The sequence below is a fragment of the Stegastes partitus genome, unplaced genomic scaffold (genome assembly GCF_000690725.1).
Source record: "Stegastes partitus isolate 25-593 unplaced genomic scaffold, Stegastes_partitus-1.0.2 Scaffold220, whole genome shotgun sequence".
Taxonomy (NCBI): Eukaryota; Metazoa; Chordata; class Actinopteri; family Pomacentridae; genus Stegastes; species Stegastes partitus.
The window spans coordinates 6,714-26,587 of record NW_007577951.1 but is presented as its reverse complement, the minus strand read 5'-3'; the positions used below and the strand labels follow the sequence as shown (position 1 = coordinate 26,587).

The 19,874-nt window shown below is 39.4% G+C and overlaps 3 protein-coding genes across 16 annotated transcripts in view; all 3 read right to left on the bottom strand.

Moving 5' to 3' along the window:
* Positions 1-1,467, bottom strand: part of LOC103356753 (mitogen-activated protein kinase kinase kinase kinase 4) — a 41,378-nt gene extending 39,911 nt beyond the window's left edge. For all 14 annotated transcript variants that reach the window (XM_008281014.1, XM_008281016.1, XM_008281019.1 and 11 more), the window contains exons 1-2: positions 1,210-1,467; positions 797-862 (exon numbers count right to left, since the gene is read on the bottom strand). In XM_008281014.1, coding sequence (XP_008279236.1) covers positions 797-862; positions 1,210-1,266 — 123 coding nt within the window. In that variant the 5' untranslated portion in view covers positions 1,267-1,467. The remainder of the gene's footprint in view (positions 1-796; positions 863-1,209) is intronic.
* A 2,737-nt stretch (positions 1,468-4,204) lies between these two features.
* chst10 (carbohydrate sulfotransferase 10) lies at positions 4,205-8,521 on the bottom strand. The gene is given in 7 exon segments (XM_008281013.1): positions 4,205-5,869; positions 6,136-6,241; positions 6,424-6,649; positions 6,776-6,885; positions 7,864-7,963; positions 7,965-8,008; positions 8,436-8,521. Coding segments are annotated over 6 exon segments (1,101 nt in total). The 5' UTR covers positions 7,971-8,008; positions 8,436-8,521; the 3' UTR covers positions 4,205-5,316.
* Positions 8,522-9,692: 1,171 nt separating this feature from the next.
* rpl31 (ribosomal protein L31) lies at positions 9,693-12,201 on the bottom strand. Its single transcript, XM_008281012.1, has 5 exons — positions 12,130-12,201; positions 11,475-11,578; positions 10,899-11,024; positions 9,850-9,962; positions 9,693-9,757 (listed from the first exon to the last, which is right to left on the bottom strand). Exons 2-5 carry the CDS (start codon positions 11,576-11,578, stop codon positions 9,726-9,728), a joined length of 375 nt encoding a protein of 124 aa, XP_008279234.1. The 5' UTR covers positions 12,130-12,201; the 3' UTR covers positions 9,693-9,725.
* Between the last annotated feature and the right edge of the window lie 7,673 nt (positions 12,202-19,874).

Below are 19,874 nucleotides of genomic sequence, written 5' to 3'. Positions count from 1 at the left end.
ACTGCACAGGGCTGATTTCAGGTGCACACACAGAGAGAGACTGGGTTTGGCTCTGAGAGAGGGGGGAGGCGATCCTGGGAGTTCAGTGTGCTCGGGGGATTGAATGCAGGTCACTGGAGCAGTGTGCGCTGTCAGAATTAAACACTCAGCTTAGCTCGCTGCTCAGTGCACGAGCAAAGTGATGTTTTTTTTGGGCTAAACTAGATATCTGGTGAACATATAGCTGTGTCAGTTCCAACAAAATGGAGCCTCCACTGATTAGCTATCTGCACAAAACACAAGAAGGCCCCCCCTTTTTTTTTTCTTTTTTTTTTGGGAACACATGACAGAAACAACTCATCATGCCAGTGTCTTTCAACACGTTAATTTTCAACAGGGAAATGTGACACCAGGAGCAGATGGCCCAGAGAGTGGGATTCCCATCCACCGGACTGGAAAAGATTTAAAGCAGGATATGAAATATGGAAAGGAGCTGCAAGACAAGTGCAGGGTTTCTCCACGCTTGCCTCCTCACCTACTTTACAGTAACGCAGGTGATGCAACCTAGTCGATGCATCAGACTGTCTGATTCAGTCTCCCCAGCTGAGCATTAACAATAACACCCAGACTCCAATCAAACTGCTATTACAAGCAACATATTTCCCTGTTTCTAGCAACTTTACCATCCACAGCAGCATTTAAAGGACTTTTTCAGGTCAGATCCTTTGTTTCAAGGCTTGAAAAAGGTGGAAAAACATTAGTTATGCTGCCTCTTTGAAAACAGGACAGGCCATCACGCTCTGCGCCTCCAACCAACCTTGTATACTTGTCCATAGGTGCCATTTCCAACTACCTCCACCAGCTCAAATATCCCAGCAGGGTCCTGTAAAGAAAAAAAATAGAAATGTGTTTCAGTTTTAATGGAAAGTAGTGTTATTTTTCTTGAATTGTGCCAACAACAGTGTCCAGTGTGAGCCAGCTGTTGCGCCCTGGTCTACCCCTACATGCCAAATGCATCTCGAACAAAGGAAAACCAGACACTGGCAACACCTCGCTGTGGCTCAGCGGTCATTTTCAACACTTCACGTCTCAACAGAAGAGACCGAAGAAGACTATGAAACTCGCTGGATTTAGCCACACGGGTGGAGGTTTGTTTTTTGATCGAGGATCTACGTTAAAAGAGGGTGAAAGAGGGTGAAAAAAACATCGGCTCGGTTCGGCTGCACTCACCCGCAATGAAGCCAAGTCTATGTCTACGAGACTTTTAGCTGGAGAGTCGTTCGCCATCTTTCTAAATAAAAGCCGAGCTTCGCTTCGCCTGGACAAAAAACGGCTCCTGGATCATTGGCGGGGGCTTCGGATGGAGGGCTGAATAGAGGCCGCCGGGGATTCCGCTCTGTGGGATCCGCTTGCGAGCAGTGATCGCTGGGCTCTGGCTACTCCATGTTGAGGTGGCAGCAGCGGCTCTCTGGTCGCTCTCTCACTTCCAGCACTGGAGTCAAGCTGCGTGAAGTATCTGCCTTCTGGTGGGAGGTTTCAAAATAAAAGCCTGACTTTTTTGTATTGCAGCATGGGAGGGGATTAGAAGATTAGATTTGGAGCATTCAGCACTCAAGTTTGTGATTTCTGGTGAATTTAATTTGTGCCTGTTTCTTGCACAATTTGTGGCATAAATGTCTTTTTTTAATGTAGAGGGAAACAAAAAAATTAAGCAACAAAGGCCCTTTGGGCTCTTATTTACTGTGGTGCTTTCAGATAGTTATCCTCCTGCAGCTCATGTAAAATAATATAGACTGGATTTACTCTTCTGTCCTCTTCTGTGCATGTGGCAACCATTCAATGACAGATTAATTCCTTTAAATAAACCTATAAACCCCTGAACTTTAATAACTAATGTTCAAAACTTTATACCAATTTTGAATATATTACATGTCTGGGTTTAATATGCTGAAGAGAAAGGATTACTCATATGGGAAAATCATTAGGTTTGTGACTTACATTCTTAAGTACAATTTAGACTTATTTATATATATTATACTTTCTACTTTGCAGATTTATTTTAATAATACAAAATATAATCAAGAACATTGAACCGATTAGTACATTAATGCATCAGTAATTACAAGATAGGCTGCATGAGTATATGCTGTAATAACACAAGCATACTCTGTTACAAGTATTGCATTCAAAATGTTATTAAGTACAATTAACGTTGCACAGTAGTGTAAATGTCACTTTAATGTTGCAGCACGTAAAGGTGAGGCTCTTTCAAACTACTGTATTTATTATGTATTCTTTGACAATGCATGACAGTTCATCTTATGATTATACTGAGCATGACAAATCTTAATCTGTTAATTCGTAAATGAAGCTGTGAAATAAATGTCGTGAAGTAAAACGTTGCAATGTAAGTTAAAAGCAGCACTTAATCTTAAAATTGTACTTAAGTAAAGCACTGAAGCACTTTGTCAAAGAAGTTAATGCACTAATAGAATTCACATGTGACTTTTTACCCACTCACGCTCATATCATAATTATAAAATAAGTGATGACTTAGATCATGTTTTTCCACCACCGACATTGTAAAGGTAACTTATCTACTGCTTGCTTTTATAACTATTCTACACAAACAGGAAGAAAGCTTATCATAAAGTGTAATTTGCCAGAAACACCTTAAATAGCTCCTAAAACCTGTACACTATGTGTGAATATGCGTCAACCTGCTTCAAAGTTTCATCATACAGTTGCCAAGCTGACTTCTGCTTCTTAGGCTGCAAGTCTAATTTTTGTGTTATTCTGAAAGCAAACGTTTCCCACTTCCGCCTCCGCCCTGTCTGCTGCTATCTGCCTTCACAAAGCTCTGCCTCAACAGCACAAACACAGGAAGCCGGTCGGCTGCACACAGAAAGAAAAAAGGGCTGGGCCTCCTAAAACATCAAGCGTGGATACTGAGATCATTTGTAATGCACGATTCCATCCACCTGCACAGCAATGTTTCTACGGCTCAGACAGGCGGCAGGGCAGGTGGGATGAGAGCAGAGCCCCCCTCCTCACCTCACAGCACAGCATCCATATGGACATGCGCATGTGAGACTTCAGTGTCAATATTGGTAATCATGGGTGTGGCAAGTGGGCAGCCTCAGGAGTGATGCTGTGTGTGTGTTTGTGGAGTGCAGGGACATTAGGAACAAACACAAGGCTTTTAAGATGCTCTTGAACTAGTGATAAATAATAAATAAATACACAGGTAGATGGATCGTCTTCCATTTGCCGGTTTCCCTTTCCGAATATGAGTAATAACATGAAATTGCACAAGCAGGCATCATTTGCAGTCTCTGCCTTCCAGCACAGGCTTCAGACTTCCTAAAGGCCTGTCAGCAGTGCATCAAAAAACACCTTTTACAACCTGATCTTTACTGCCAGCACCAAGATACAAGCAGCTGCAGGCTGTTAGTCATTTATCAAAACTCCATAATGAAACGTTTGAGCTGTTCTGTTGCTTAAACAAACCTTAGCTCAGCATTCAAATGACAGAACAGGATGAACCAGTCAGACAACATGAGGGCAGCAGGAACCTGGCAGTGTGGAGGTGGGGGGAATCACATAAACAGGCACAAAGCCGGAAGGCATTCAGTATAATACTTAAAGACACTTAACTGAAGCTTGCGCTCTGCAAATCACCTTAAACCCATCTACCATGAGGTGGATATTTAACACCAATAACCTAAATCCCGATCCACACCACCCACGCCGCCTTTAGATGTTTGTAGCTGGGTGGGAGAGCTGTGCTCTGCCCTTTACACCTTTGGTTCAAATGTCAATTCAGCAGTCGTAAGTGGTGACATTTGGTTCAAGGGTTCAGCAAGATTTGAGGTTTCCTTCACAAAAAACTTAAATTCTAAATGCATTACTGCCACCTTGTGGAAAATTGATATTACTGCAACTCTAGATTTACACTGCTCAATCACAACATTAAATCTGTGTCAAGTACATGTATGACCACATCTTCAAGTGTGGCACAATAGTCTATACACTCCCCCTACCGTTTATTCTTAGGGGTAGTGTGTCATCGCTGTAGAAAAAAAAAAAAAAGTTGCATACAAAAGTTGCACGTTATTCCACTGAGAGAAAATTACTAGTAAAATAATTGGACAAAATAACCCAAATAAAGAGAGCAAATTCAACATTCACAATACATTAAGGCAAACACACACACAAGAAAAAGTACAGTAACTGACATGTAACTTTATTACGAACTAGATTTGACCTTGTAACGCAACCACCAAGTGGTTGCAGGGAGGCAGTACTGTCTTACAGCTGGGACACCGTTTGTGCCACTCGACAGCAAGTTAATAATATTATAAATAGCAACATGTAATACAAATGTTGAGTTGCAAGTCATGTTAAGAACATTTACACATTACATTTCCGATAGAAAAATGATCCTTTAAAATACAGTGCCAGTTTCCTTCGACGTCGCAGTAGCATCAACAGCTGAAGAAGTAGATACCTTTCTTCTGGTTTGATAAAGGCAGAGCAACCAGAACGCTACAGTGTGGACTGCGGCTTTTTGGACCATTTTGATTCCACTTCGTAATATCCGAAGAGTCATTTACTGTCTCACAAAGCATTAATATGCCTTGCATGAAGCAGAAAATAATGGTTACAAATGTGAAAAGCTCTGTAGCTCATAAAAACATTCATGAAAAATATCATTGTCAAATCAGGTTGTATTCTTGTCCTTCACAATCCTTGTCCAAAAAAAGCATCTTTGTCTACATCTGGCATTATAGCAAGAGAAGCGCATGTTGCACTGTCAATAGGTTTCACTAACAGGACGAATCATGATCCAAACAGTGCAATATAATAGCTACATTACAGGATTATGGGCCTGTATCCCGGCACTATAGAGCACGCCTCTTTAACATATGGACAAACATTAAATATAAGTTAAGTAACATGTTCTCCATTTGTTTTGTACCTGTATTTGATCTTTATTAACAGAATGATAAATTCTGCAGCTTTCCACTGCTGAATCTCTTCATCTTTCTTCCTATCAAGCTTGTCAGTTACATCACCTCCCTCCAAAAAAACAGTTAAATATGTGAATATTAGGTAGCACTTGTAAATCATTGCACATACAGCCAACACAGCGACAACCTGTCAGTTATTCCAACAAACGTGGCTAAAATAAGAACAGACACATGACAGTGTGCCATCTCCTGCACACCAGCCTCTCTCTGCCAGTTCAGTTAGCTACAATACACCTCTGTCTTAGTAAACCAAAAGATGTTGAGGATTTTATATGAAAATGTCTTTTATTCAGTGTTAATCATTTTAGTTCAGTAGAAAGTCTGGGCTTGGGTAGCCAAATAAGCCGAAGTCGCCCTGGTAACGTGCGTAGAGACGCCGGATGTCCCGCTTGCTGATGCCTGAGAAGTAGTGCTCTACCTTGGTCCTGTTATAGCGAGTGATGCCTGGCGGGATGGCCGGATAGGACACCATCTCATCGATGCCTGCAGCTCTGAGGATGTGGGGGGCATCTTGCTCCAGCGTCTCGTGGTGGCCAACCACGCTGTAGTGTATTTCACATGGCGCGCACAACTCTGCGTAAGTCACCCAGTGGATGATGTGCTCACCAAACTGCCGGTCCATACGCCGGCGGCCTTCAACGTCACCCAGATAACGGACAAAGTCCTCAAAGTGCAGACCAGAGGCAGCGAGGTCGCTGTCGCGGTGGCTCTTGCGGTATTTCCGTATAATGGCTGGAGCGATGTCGTGTTTGTACCAAGGCTCGAAGCGTGGGTTCTTCACAAACTTGTCCTTGAATGCAGAGATCAGTCGCTCAAAAGGATCTCTCACAATGAAAAACTTGAAGTAGGAGTTCAATCTGTTGAGGCACATAGAAAGGATTTATGAGTGGACAAGGACTTGTACGCTCTTGTGACATTCATTACAAAAGATCATGTTATATCCTCATATTCTATAACTGTGCAGGTAAAACAATATCTGAACCTTTTTTAAATGACAGCTTAAAGGCAACTACATTCGTAGAAGACACTATTTTGGTTTATTTTATTCTTTGTTTTATGGACATTAACAGGAACTCCCTTACATGCAACTATTTCGACGAGGTTTATGACAAAATGTAATAACCTGTGAGTTATTTCCTGTGGGCTGAGTGACGAGAGGCGAGGCAGGCCATTTTTCTCATGGTCATGAACAAGGTTTTCTGGAATCTCCTCCACTGTGGAGAAAGCTCCTGCCAACATAAATCATCAACTAATTAAACAAAGAGACCTCAATTCACAAAACTGAATTTAATTCTAATATTATTATTGTTGTGTTTTAATGAGTACACGTTCACAATATCTTGTAAAAAAAAAAACTGTGTGTATCAGTCATGTGCCTTTTTTTTTAAACCTTCTTCCAATCCATACTTACCATTGAGCACAATGAGGACCTTCTTCCATTGTGTGTTGCCTACTTTAGGCGTCTGGCAGAACAAGATCTTGTGTTTGTCACAGACAAAGATGCGATCGAGGACAAACTTGCTGATGGAGACATGAGTCAAATTCCTGAGGCTGCTGTTCTTACACACAGTTGAGAGCAGCTCGATTCGCTTCTCAGCCACTGACTGCCACTCTCCCGCAGTGGGTGCTGCTGAAGACTGAGACACACATATAACACTTAGTTGAGTGACAGCCATGTTTTAGGTGTAGCTGCAGAGAAAACAAAAGAATGACTGTGCTTAAATAAGGTATGGAGTACCACTAGGAATCAGGAAAAAAGTCACCTGATCTGATGGCTTTGGAACTTGTTTTTCTGGACTGGACACAGGAATGGGTTTAACCACCTTGGTGCCTGGTACTGTCCAGCTCTGACCACCGGCTCTCTCTCCATAATCTGAAAATACATATTAGAGTGACCTGATGATAGTTCCCACTATAATTGTATGCTTGTAATCAGGCAGAGGACATTGTTCATGACAAAACCCTACAAGGTTTCTAATAAAGGTAGCAATGCATCAGAAAGGGGCAGGTCTTTTTTTCTTCAGGACTGTTGTTTTATTTACTCTCCAAATATCGATCACGAGCCTAAACAACTATTGAATCTATTGTTGAAAATGTAATTAGATCCCTATATATTCCATTATATTTTGAATCGTCACCTGGTGTCTGAAGTTTGTGTTTTCCTTTACACGAATTAAGACATTTCCACCATAACATGATGCAAAAAAGGCATCATGTTTAACCTAATTACAAACGAGTGTTATCCTTGTAATACAACCTTCTGTCCAGAAGGTTACTGAATGGCTGCAGTAGGAGCAGGACTGTCTTACGGTTGAGACTGTTTGTTCCAGCAAGTTAATATTATTATACACAGCAAGACTGCCACAGACTGTATACAGTCTATGGTAGCAACATATACCACAAATATTGACAGTTTGTTTCTGAAAATCCAGTGCCAAATACAGGAGTTTCATTCAAAGCAGCATGAACAGCCATATAAATGGGTACCTTTCTTCAGTTTTAGGAAAAGGTAGAGCAACCAGAACTATAGCTACAGTGTTGGACCATTTTGATGACACGTAATGATAACTGTAAAGTCATATACTGACTTACAAAGCATTATTATGTCCTATAAAAGCCAAAAATAAATGGTAAACAATTTGAATAACTATGTAGCTCATAAAAATATTAATCAAAAGCATCATTATCCAGTTGAATTGTATTATATTCTTGCCCTTCACTCTCCTTGCCAAAAAAAGCTTCCATGATACAGTCCATCTTTGCCCACATCTAGCATTACAGCAAAAGACACGTGTAAGAATGCAGGAATCTAACACGTCTGTAGGTATCAACATAACAAACAACTGCTTACCATCTACAGCTCTGAAGCTGATGAACTTGCTAACGAACATGAGAATGAGCAGCACCCAGCCGCAAGCCCCGAGGAGCAGCCAATGGTGGCGCATCGCTTCCCAACATCAGCCTTCAGCCATGGAAACAGTGAGCGGACATCCCACCTGGACACACAGTTTATGAACACTGTATTAGAGTAGCTAGCTGCTAGCTTACACAAAACAATGTTGCTAATGGTAACGTGTTCGTTGTATACTAGCTATAACTTAACATTATCTTTGTGACATGGAATTGACGGAGAGCTGTAGTTATGAGATATTATTGTATACAGAGAAAAGGTACCCGTATTGCCTTCTGTTTGTTTGATACAGAGTAGCTACCAAGTGCTAGCTCATTCAAATGGAGCAGCTATGTTCAGTGTTTTTAGACAGCTAGCTAACTGGTCAGTTAGCCAAGCAGCTAGCCACACCTGTCCCTCCCAGACAGTGTTCAGACATGAAGCAGACACCCGGAACCAAGCTGGTTGTTCTCCGTGGTGTTCAATACAATTTCACAAAACGTACACAGCGCCAGGGGAGCCTCGTATCTTACCTCGTAGCTGAGTTATAGCTACTTCACAGCTGCACAAACTCCAGAGAAATCGCTGGACGGTGCCATAGCGGTCTAGCCTGATGCGTCCGTTCCTCACAACATCCTGCTGACGAAACAAGCGGCTCCCCCTACAGGCAGCAGGAGGCACTGCAGCTGCTCACAGCCCCTTCTGCATTATTACACATTTTAATATTTGATCCAGTCTAATATTATGATGCCTTCGGCAGACAAATCTGCTCCAGTGGAAAAACAAGACATTTATGAAGTTAGATTTTCAAACACATGACTGAAACGCCCTTGCACTGCTGCTCCCAGTAAGCCACCAATACAACAACTGTCATACTTGTGCAACATGAGTGCATTCAAACATGCATTGTAAATATTTTGTACATTCTAAATACTGTCATCAATGATAATTTTTTACTGCACGTACAAGAATCTGTTCATTAGCAGTATTGTCTACTAATGGGAGGATCTGGGTAATAGAATAAATATGTGCCTTTATTCCAATTAGAGGAATCAGTGCAATCTCTAGGGTTCCATGAGCTGGAAGCCTTTTTCAGTCTAAACAAACAAAAGGCTTGAATTATTTACGTTTATGTGTAATAAGTAACTTTGAGCAATGTCTGATGAAAAATATTGAACTTCTTCCACCACATTGTATCTTTATAAAAATGCACCTGTAGTTAGTAACAGGCTTAAATTATTATAAAGATGCAACCCTTCCATGATGTAGCCATGATTGTCTGGTACTGAAGCCATACACCCAGTTAGATTCATGTCATTTCATATTTTGCTTCTTATGCATCATGTTTCTCTTTTCAAGAACTTATTTTAACTTGTCTGCTATTCTACTGCCTTGTGACACCCTTTGCAACTTGGATTTTTAGAATTACAGTAATAAATTAGTTATATATCTGTATACTTTAGCACACCAATTTGAAATTTTGACAATGGTATGCACATTACTCATTTCACAGTTTGAGAAGACAGACTTAAAATAATCACTCTGCTTTAAAAATCAGGGGGACAAGGACTGACAGCATACCCAAACAGCTCTTTATTGAGGGAACAAAGGAGTAGAATTAGAGATCTTTGAACAAGTATGTCACTATAAACCATATCTATTTGCACAGCATTGCTGTCAACCCTGTTATGGTTCACTTAAACACAATCCTTACTCTGAATCTATGAAACATTCCACACTACACCTTCAGTTAGGTGCAAAAACAGAAATAAAACACAGAAGACAAGAGCTCATTTTATTTTCATTTATTACCACTCGCAAATTTAGTTTTCGTCAACATTGACTGTCTGAAGACCTGTAGGAAAAAGGGAAAGGGAAAAATTATTTTAGTCAGTGTCTTTATTACATTCACAGGTGACCGACAAAGCCAGTGAATGGCATATTTACCTTTGCATGTGGTGACAGGAACGTATGTGACCAGGGTGTACAGTTTGTTGGGGGAGTCCTCATCCTCATTACGCTTCCTGGACAGGCGTACGCGTATCCTGTACGGCACGTTCCTGCACAACACATGAACACAACATGAAGGTCACTTAATGAAGGGTTTTGTCGCTTCGTTCACCAGTAAATGTATCATGGCTCCAATTCATTGTACATGTTGGAAGTTATGGAAAAAAAAACAACAACAACAAAAGATGTTGACCTAGCAAAGGATTTAACCTTAAAAAGACTTTGTTCGTGTCAGGCTGGTATAATAAAGCACTGGCCAGCATTTAAAGCTTTGTGACATGACAGAATGATTCAGTGCCAGTCCTAGCAGAGCAACACAATTTGCAAACATGCTTCTTCCCCATGGCTACACAGCCCCTGTTAAGATGTGACAGCTTCGGGGTAAACATTCTGAAAAGCTGACACTAAACAGAGTTCCTTTCCAAAAGTTTTGAGTGTAAAGAACTCACTTAAAGAAACTCAAAGTTTTCCAACCATCCTGTATTTTTCAATTAGCACAGCCTTTAGCACAGAACATCTTCAATCAAAATCAACCACATACATTGTGTGCATAGCGAAGGCTCTTAACACCGACAGCATGGATGAGCAACTTAACCATTTTAAAATTGTTACTTTTTTTGTGATAAACAACTAAACATCTGCCAAAATAGCATTAAACTTTTCTAATGTGATACTTTAAAAAACCTAATGCATATAGTTGTTGTAGAGTTTTTGTTGTGTGAACTGAATCTGTTGAGCCACATGTTGGGACTTTGATGCAGGCACCGGGAGAACCCATTCATCAATTCAGTCAATTAACAGCCAGCTCTGTACATTTTAATGCTCCATATAAACACAATATACATTAGAATTAAAGTAATGACTGTCAAAGAAATATAAACAATGTACAACACTGTGCCATCCCACAGAAACCCAGAACAAACTCCTCCTTAAAGTCGATGGGGGTGTTTTGCTTTGATATCAGTATTAAAAATGCGTTATCTCACCTGATACCCTTGCTCCACACGGCCTTGTTGAGGCGAGTGTCAATGCGGACATCAGGAGTTCCCATCTCCTTCATGGCGAACTTGCGGATCTCCTTGATGGCGCGGGGGGCCCTCTTCTTGAAGCCCCTGCAAAAAGACAGCACCATGGTATGAATGAATAAATCCTGATGATTGTTTTGTCAGTTCTCAAACAATACTACAGACAAGATTTTTACTGCATGTTAATACAACTAACAAATAATTAAAGAAACTGTTTTGGCTTCTGTAAAATGTGTGTGGGCATGTCCTGCATGTAAAACCTTTTTAAAAGAGTAAAAAAAAAAAGATGAATATGAGACCCTACAAGCAAAACCAAATCAATACTACTTTTGTCTATTTTTTTTTCAGAAAACTTGTGATACAAGATGAATATCTTTTTGTAAACAATATTCATTGTTGTATGTTTGGTAAAAAAGTTTACCCATGTTCTATTGGGTCTACCCTAAGTAGCATGATGGGTATTTGCAGCCCTGCGAACCACAATAATGTTTCCAAACGAAGCATTTCCAGAGCTGTTGGTGTTTCTGCAGTACTCACACTCCGTGGATGCGCTTGTGGACATTGATGGTGTACTCTCTGGTCACCACCTCATTGATGGCTGAACGCCCCTTCTTTTTCTCTCCTTTCTTAGTGGGGGCCATCTACGGACAACACATTGAGTTAGTGAACACTTCAGCGAAGTTTCAAGTAGCAGTTGCACATACGCACTGTAGAAGAAAACAGCATACAGGCTTCGATATTTCACCAAGAACTGACTTTTGCAGGCTGTTGAGTTGACACGGTGTCATTATTCCACAACAGAGAAGCCTAGCGTTAGCATAGGACCGGCTTGACGAAACGTTATTGCTAATACAAGCTAGCATACAGGCTACAGGGTAAATAAGGCTACATTTATGTAAAGAGAACAACTTAGTCTAAAAACTATGTTCTGCGTTATGAACACTGCGACACTTTAACTCAGAGAAAATGAGCTCTGGGCAGCCATGCAACCTGAAGCCACTCCGATGGAGCCAATGCTACAATCCATCGCCTTTATCTGTTTTAAAAGACGTTCGACCGCCTCAAAATCCTAAAATAACACATAATACAATGTTTATATACATATCTAGAAGAAACTTGGGGTCAGTTGTGGCTTTAATAACTCAGGATGGTGTTAGATTGTAGGAATATGATTTCCGAAAAATCTACTCACCTCGGCTCGTAGTTGAGGCGGAAGTCGGAAGGACGGATCTAAAGTTGAGGATTGTGGGTAAAGGAAACCGGTCCGTTTTATTCAATGTCCGACCAGAACAAACTGGCAAAGGTTCCGCTGTTATTGGCTCGCTTTGTTCAGTTCCACAGCTGAAGACAAGCCTTGCCAGAATGTGGACTGGAAAAAAAGAAAAATCATAGCAACTACAGAATGATAAGTTATTGTCCATTTAGAAAATGTTGAGATATTGAAGTCTCAGTAAAATCTGTATTTCTTTTTTTTGTCATTAACACGTGTAAAGAAGGGGAACAAAAATAAATGCTATATGGGTGGGATTTGTGGTTCTATTCTGTGTATTTTTCAGTTTAGAAACGTGCAATATGTAATCTGCATCAAAGATTTGCTCTGTCAATTTAGTTGCAGGAATATAAATATTATTATCATATGTGAGAAGGGAAATTATAATTGTAACACAAAAATAGAAAGCTTAATTCTCTGAAGAAGAATTAACACAAGAGAATTATCTTTTTTTGTTTTTAAGTGGAGATCTCAATTAAAAATAGATAAATAAATAAGTCAATAAAAAGACAAAAAACTTGTTTTCTCGAATTTTATTTCTAATTAATTTGGGTGGCAGCACCTTTAAATAGTCCAGGTGAATAGAAGTAGTTACTGTGAGGAGAAAAAGTTCAACCATAAATTCCCATAACAGGCAACATGAAAATCAATGCTAATCAGATCAAATCAGATGACTACTGACAAAAAGAAACCAAAGAAAATTCCTTGATAACTTATCCAACTGCAGCTTTTTACAAAAAAAAATGCCATTTTTTGTTAGTTACAATAACAATTGGAGAGTTTTATATGTAGTTATAAGAAAGCATCGATAGGCATAATAATGTCACTGCTGATAAACATCCTTTATAGGAACATTACTGGAAACAAAATCCTATTTAAAACATTATTTGACCATTCAAATAACTAAATGCAAAGACAGGCCACATGTCTTGTTTTTGTGCTTGTTTTGTAGCTTTCAATGTATTCCAAATTATTTTTAATATACAGAATTCACAAAAGTCAGAAGGGTGATATCAGTGCATATCTGTAATACAGAGTTCCTGAGGCCTTTCTGTTCAGATTTTATGCCTGAGTGTTTTCTTTATGTATCACTTACTGCTCATCAGGTGAGTAAATAATAAAATTAACACAAAATTGTATTAAAAGAAGTCCATGGTCTGATTTTTCTCCAGAACATCCATCCATTATCTATACACCGTTTAATCCTCACTTGGATCGCAGGGTGCTGGAGTCCATCCCAGCTGGGGACACCCTGAGCAGGTCACCAGTTTATTGCAGGGCTAGAGACAAACAAGCACACTCACATTCACACCTATGGACAATTTGGAATCACCAGTTAATGTCAACATGTTTTTGGATTGTGAGAGGAAGCCGGAGAAAACCCACGCTGCACAGGGAGAACATGCAAACTCCACACAGAAAGATCCCAGTGTCCTAACCGGGATGCAAACCGGCGACCTTCTAGCTAGCGGTAACCACCGTGCAGACCCCAATAAGAACTTTTTTTTTTTGTTTGCCTGAGCCTCAGTTAAAAACAACACAGGACAGCAGAGGAAAGCAAAATATAGAAAAACTGCAACCTGTAAATGTTAAGAATTGTCACAGCAAATTGATGTTTGTCCTAATTACATCTTAATGTTATTTCATGTTGCTTCTTGATGATTTATCCTCTGTTTGCTTTAATATATCAATAATTAGGGATTGTCAGAAGAATGTATATCTCTGGAAATACAATGTGTCTTTCTCACTGTGGTGCTGTTGCAGATGTCATTTTCATTTTTGGACTCACACCTCCGACCACCAGGGGGCGCCTCCTTGTTTTGGATTGAAAGTTGTGGATGAAGAGGTTGAGGTGGATCAGCTCCAGCTGATGCTGATTTGTTGGGGTTTTGTTGTGGCTGTACAGTGGATCCTGATACAGGATGCAGGACACTGAACACAGGTGAGTTGAGTCAGTATGAAGAACTAATTGGGCTTTTCGTCAGAAAGTGTCACCACAAATCTAACAGTAATCAGGTAAGTCATTTCTGGTTGTTTGCACTAATCAATGCACTTTTATTTTGTGTTGTTGCTGCACTTGAGCATATTGAAATGTACCAATGTGCAAAGCACTGTCATATCCTTATTAGACAATATTGAAATGATGTTCATGGAGCACTGCAAGACACTTTTCAATATGTAATTCCTTTTGGAATAAAAACTGTTTGTTTTGGATGTTTACCACAGGAATGAAGAAAAAAAGGATAACTATCTATTGAGTGTTTTGTCGGCTGCAAGTAAGAAATCTCTAACTAAGAAGTGGTTATCACAGGATATTCCCATGATGTCAGCATGGTGGGATACAACACTGGATATTTATAAAATGGAAGAGATGACAGCATTTATAAATCAAAACAAGACTAGTTTGTTGGGAAAAATGGGTTGTGTACATAAAAATTAAAAAGCCCAACCTAATTTTGAGTTTGAACATTTAAAGACAATGTAATGGGTACTCCCTAATGTTCTGAAAGATGTTTATGTTTTTGTTTATTTCATATATTTTTTATTTATTTATTGATGGGAAATTGTTTTTTGAAAAAAGAACAATGATAATATTGTGCACATGTACATTGCACCCATCACTAAAAATGGTTAAAACTGATAAAGAATTTCAAAAAAGAAAAGAAAGAAATGATATAACCAAAAGATCACAGGCTTATAAGACTTCCAACCTTTGCAAAGAATTTTGCAAGAATTTGTTGAAAAATATTCTGTCATTGATGAACGTGGTAACGAGGTAGAAGACATATTTAGTCTTGGTCTCAGACGTATAATAAGGAAAGTTATAGTGTGAGTACATGTATATTAATAGTCTGTGCTAAAGAGATTACCTTCAACATCTCTTCCAATAGGTAAATGAATTCAGTAAGTGTAATCGTTACCTATTCAGGACACTGTTTCTTCAGCGTGCAAAGCGGGGTCCGAAAATGAAAAATATGCCCATATTAAAAACAAATATTTACTAAGCTGTATGACAATGTTGAGAAACTCAAGAACCCAGAGTGCTGTACTGAAGCGAGATTAGTGGGTCAGTGAGGTATGTTGAGCTTTAAGTCAGAGTTTTCAGTGTCACGAAGGTGTCTCTCTTTTTACCTGCTACATCTCCATGGTAACTGATGCTGTTGCGTTAACCTGGTCAGGCGCAGGTTATGTTCAGAGTTTCAGATTTACATTGGCTGGAAGAAGCGTCTCCCTATTAAACAAATCACTTCCTGACGATTCTTTATGAGTAATACAGACTTTCTGCTGAGGGAATGTGTTTTATCTGCAAACATGTTGAGTTGTGCGTTACTAATTTCACTGAGTGAAGCTGTGTAGTTACAGTGTCACACGCTGTATGCATCTTCTTGCAATGGGAACCTGACATGTGTTAAGTTGGTGATGCAGAAATCACATAAATATGTTTGTATGTTTGGCTCGGATTTGCTGTCATGTCTGTTTACACTGCTGGTACTGCAGCTGATAGAACAGGGGTGTCCAATCCTGGTCCTCGAGGGCCACAGTCCTGCATGTTTTACATGTTTCCCTCTGCCAACACACCTGATTCAAATGATCAGCTCATCATCAAGCTCTGCAGAAGCCTGATAACGATCCTGATCTATTGTCACTGTGTTCTGTTTTTATCAATAAACATCTCAAAAATATATATTATTTTCTTAGAATAGTTGACGTTGCTCTTCACTCTGCAGCCTAATTTCACTTCCTGCAGGCATGAACGGAGAACATGAAATATTCATTTGCTATTATCACATTAATCACTCTGATTTTATTAGAGAATTGAAGTGTAATAAATGTCTGTTTTCTCCTCTTTTCAGTCATGACGGAGAAAAAGAGACCAGCTGGCTGTATTACGACGCGAGGTTTGTGGATTAGCAGGTATGTTGAACATAAAGTCAAAGTTTTCAGTGTCACAAAGGTGGCTGTCTTTTTACCTGCTAGATCACCATGGTAACTGATGCTGTTGAGTTAACCTCCAAAGAGGATTCTGTTCAGAGTTTAATTTTAAATCCTCTTTAAGAATTGTCTGCCTTTCAGCAAATTTTTTCCTAATGATTCTCTCTGAGTGATTCAGATTCTCAGCTGAGGGGATATGTTTTATCTGTAAACATGCTGACCTGTGTATTATAGATATCACTGAATGAAGTTGTGCAGTTACAGTATCTCACGCTGTATGCATCCCGTTTGCCTGGGAACCCGACATGTTGGTGATGCAGAAATCGCATAAATATGTTTTTATGTTTGTTCTGTTTATCCTGCTGGCTCTGTAGCTGATAGAACACTGATTAATGTTGATTATTCTACTGGTATTTATTACAGAGAACATTCAGTTTGTAACATTATTTTACTATGATTTGGACAAAAATTACATTTATATCAGGGCGCCACTATAGCTCACCTGGTTGAGCTGGTGTCTCATGTACAGGGCTACAGTCCCGATGTGGAGGTCATGGGTTCAAATCCCGCTCATGGCCCTTTCCCACACGTTCTCCCCTACTTTCCTGTCTCTCTCTCTCCCTGCACTATCAACAAAGGCCAAAAATATAAGTTTAAAAAAATTGCATTTATAACTTACATTATGGGACAGTGTCAGACCTAAATGCACTTTAATACAATATCATGCTTAAATATATGAATTTTAAAGTTTAAGCGCTCTCATGTGCAGCTGTCAGTTAGAAATTGGCGGCTGCATTGATTGGTAAAATAAATATATGAACATATCGACAACACGACATTTTTATTCACAAATATCACATTACTCATCCTGATTTTATTTGAGAATTGAAGACTTTTCCAGTCATGATGGAGGAAAAGAGACCAGTAGCCAAAACTGAGTTAAGAATTGAATGTAAAAAAATCTGGGGTCATAGGTAGCATTAGTTTCTGAGTTCAAAATTCTTAAATAAGGGTGGGGTCATGTCGTCAATTTTTGCCTGTTTTCTTTGCATCAATCTAAGAAACGCTTGAAATATCGTAATTGCCAAATAGTTTAGCTAGAATCCTGAAATTTTGCAGGCTCATTGACCATATGCTCTTCAGTTGTGGAAGCCTGGCTTGACAGAACAATACAAACCAGTTATATGATGGTGTAAATTGGTTTCTGTGTAGGCTGTTTTAGTGATGTGCTTGATATGTCGGTTGAAAGATGTTTGGTCAAAGATGACTCCTAGACTTCTGATGTGAGAAGAAATACAGTGGAGCTGTGATGATGAGGGACAAGTTGTGGGTGGATTTGGTGAGTGATTTTGGACTGATTATGATGATTTCTGAGTTGCTACAGTTTAGTTTGAGGACCTTTACTTGCAGCCATGACTTTATTTCTGTGATGCAGTTGGTGAGGGTCGAATGGGTAACAGTGATGATTGTTTTGGGGGAGATATAGAGCTGGATGTTATCTGCAATACAGTGAAACTGGAGTCCATGATGGTGGATTAGGCAGCCAAGGGAGCATGGAGAGAATGAAGAGGGGGCTACAAACTGAATTTTGGGAAACACCCTGAGAAGAGGGGAGCAGTGGAGGATTTGCAGTTTTTGATGTTGATGAACTGGTGTCTGTCAGAGAGGTATGATTTTAACCAGGATAAATGTTCAAGTAAATGTTAATGTGAGACCAGTGAAGCAGATCAGATCCCGGATGTGACCACGGTTATGAGTGGGAAAGTCAACATGTTGAATGAAGTTGAAGCAGTTTCGTATTTTCATGAATTCTGTAGTTGTTGTGGAGTCTGTATCGTCAATATGGATTTTGAAATCAAAGAGGAGGAAGACAGAAGTGGAGAGAGAGCAGAGATAGGTCGAGAAGTCAGTGAGAAATGATGAGTTTTGACTTGGAAGTACAACAGCCATGACTAGCTGTGTAGGCCCGGAGTATTGAAGGCCAGGTATTCAAATGACGGAGCAGATGGGATGCATAGGAGGCTGGTCTTTATGTCCTGTCTGTGTATAACCGCAATGCCACCATGCACCCTGAAAGCATGGTCTGTTGAGGTAAGTGTATCCCTTTGGTGTGGTGAGGTTGAGTGACAGATATTCTGGTGGTTGTTGCCATATTTCATTAAGACAGAGAAAAATCTTTTCTTTTTTTTCCCAGTATGAATTCACTGAGAATGTCACTTTTATTGTCACATCATTTGCAGTAACAGTGTTGCTTTTTACTATAATAAATTGTTATATTTCATAGCTCGCCATTATAACAATGTTTTGTTTTGTTTTTTTAGCTGGTACCTGTTTGCTATCAGTGTTTTTTTTTTCTTTCTCTCATTTATTTTCAGACCAGCATTGGGACTGACTCTCAGGCTCTACTCGACCTCTAACTTCTCTGCCCGGCCTGCCTGCCTCAGTTTTACTCTCAACACACAGCCAGCAGGAGGATGTAAACATAATTACACAGAATACTCCTTTCTCTCGTGCATTGGAAATCGTCTGCTCAGTGAGGACACGGAGATGCTAAATTCAACATAATTCACTAAGGTGCATTATCTTACTCACAGATGTGAAGCAACACTGTGGCCTGAAAGGGAAATGTACATTTTTTTCTCTCTGCCTGCACAAGTGTAATAAACTGATATGATTTCTTTACTTTAAATTGCTGAAATATTCCTCAGATTTACAAAATTCACTTTAACCATATAAATTAATTTGTTACTTGGTCAAATGTTCCCCTTTTAAATTCACATTTCCATTCAAGCACACAAAAGATTTCTGAGCTGATTGTCAAGGTTTAAGAATATATTTTACATGTGCTTCCATGCAAAAGAAAAAAAGAGCACCAACTGTAAAGAAGCAAAAAGTCAGAGTTTCAAAAATATTCTACAGAAGCAAAAATGCTGAAGTTGTTGAGGCCGTTTTTATGTCAGTTTTTGCTGCCTTGAGGTTTAATATCAGTGATTTTTATGGCACTTGTCATTGCATTTTATGTGATGCTGATATATTTTTATTTCTAAAGTCTTTACATGTCTTGTATTCATGCCTAGTGTCTAAATCCTATTGTTTATCTTTAAACAATGTCACATGTGACTTTGCAGCCTTCTCCTCTTCGACCCTGTGCAGTCTGAAGCCTTTATCCCATTTGCTTCAGAATCCTCAATTGCTGAGTGACTCTGTTGGACAGCTATCTCTAAACATCTCAAGTGTTTCTAAACAATAAATTAAATCCTAATATAATGATAAAACCAAAAATTTCTGCCTGCTAACAGATACAACTTTAACCCTTTTAGTAAAAGTCAATTATTTGCAAGAAAACACTCTTTAAGTCTGAGCCAGTCGTCAAAGTTGTGATTAAACAGACGGTCTGTGTTGTAGCTTCAATGAACTTTAACATGAGAGTTTGTGCAGATGATGGATTGTGAAGCATGTCGATGACTTCAGGTGTGTCTGGACTTTTAGACGAAGCAGCAAGTGTGTGGAACACAGTTTTAGGCTTGACGATTTTTGAAATTTCCTACTAGATGAACACTTCTAAGAACAAATCCTGCATCCAGTGCTGTTATTGAATGTGAATGAGGGTAGAGCGCAGAGATTTTTTTTCCATAAATAACCTGAAGTGTGCTGTTCTCTTCCCTGATAAAAATTGTGAGTGGTTTGGTTTTAAAAATTGTGATTTAATTTGAAGTGACTGATGAGAATAACGG

Excerpts from the sequence above, each read along its gene's own strand:
- rpl31 (XM_008281012.1), bottom strand. The coding sequence starts at position 11,578 with ATGGCCCCCACTAAGAAAGGAGAGAAAAAGAAGGGGCGTTCAGCCATC. Across the intron at positions 9,963-10,898 it reads GTGTGGAGCAAGGGTATCAG|GAACGTGCCGTACAGGATAC; the intron begins GTGAGATAACGC and ends TGTGTTGTGCAG. Across the intron at positions 9,758-9,849 it reads TCCTGTCACCACATGCAAAG|GTCTTCAGACAGTCAATGTT; the intron begins GTAAATATGCCA and ends TTTTTCCTACAG.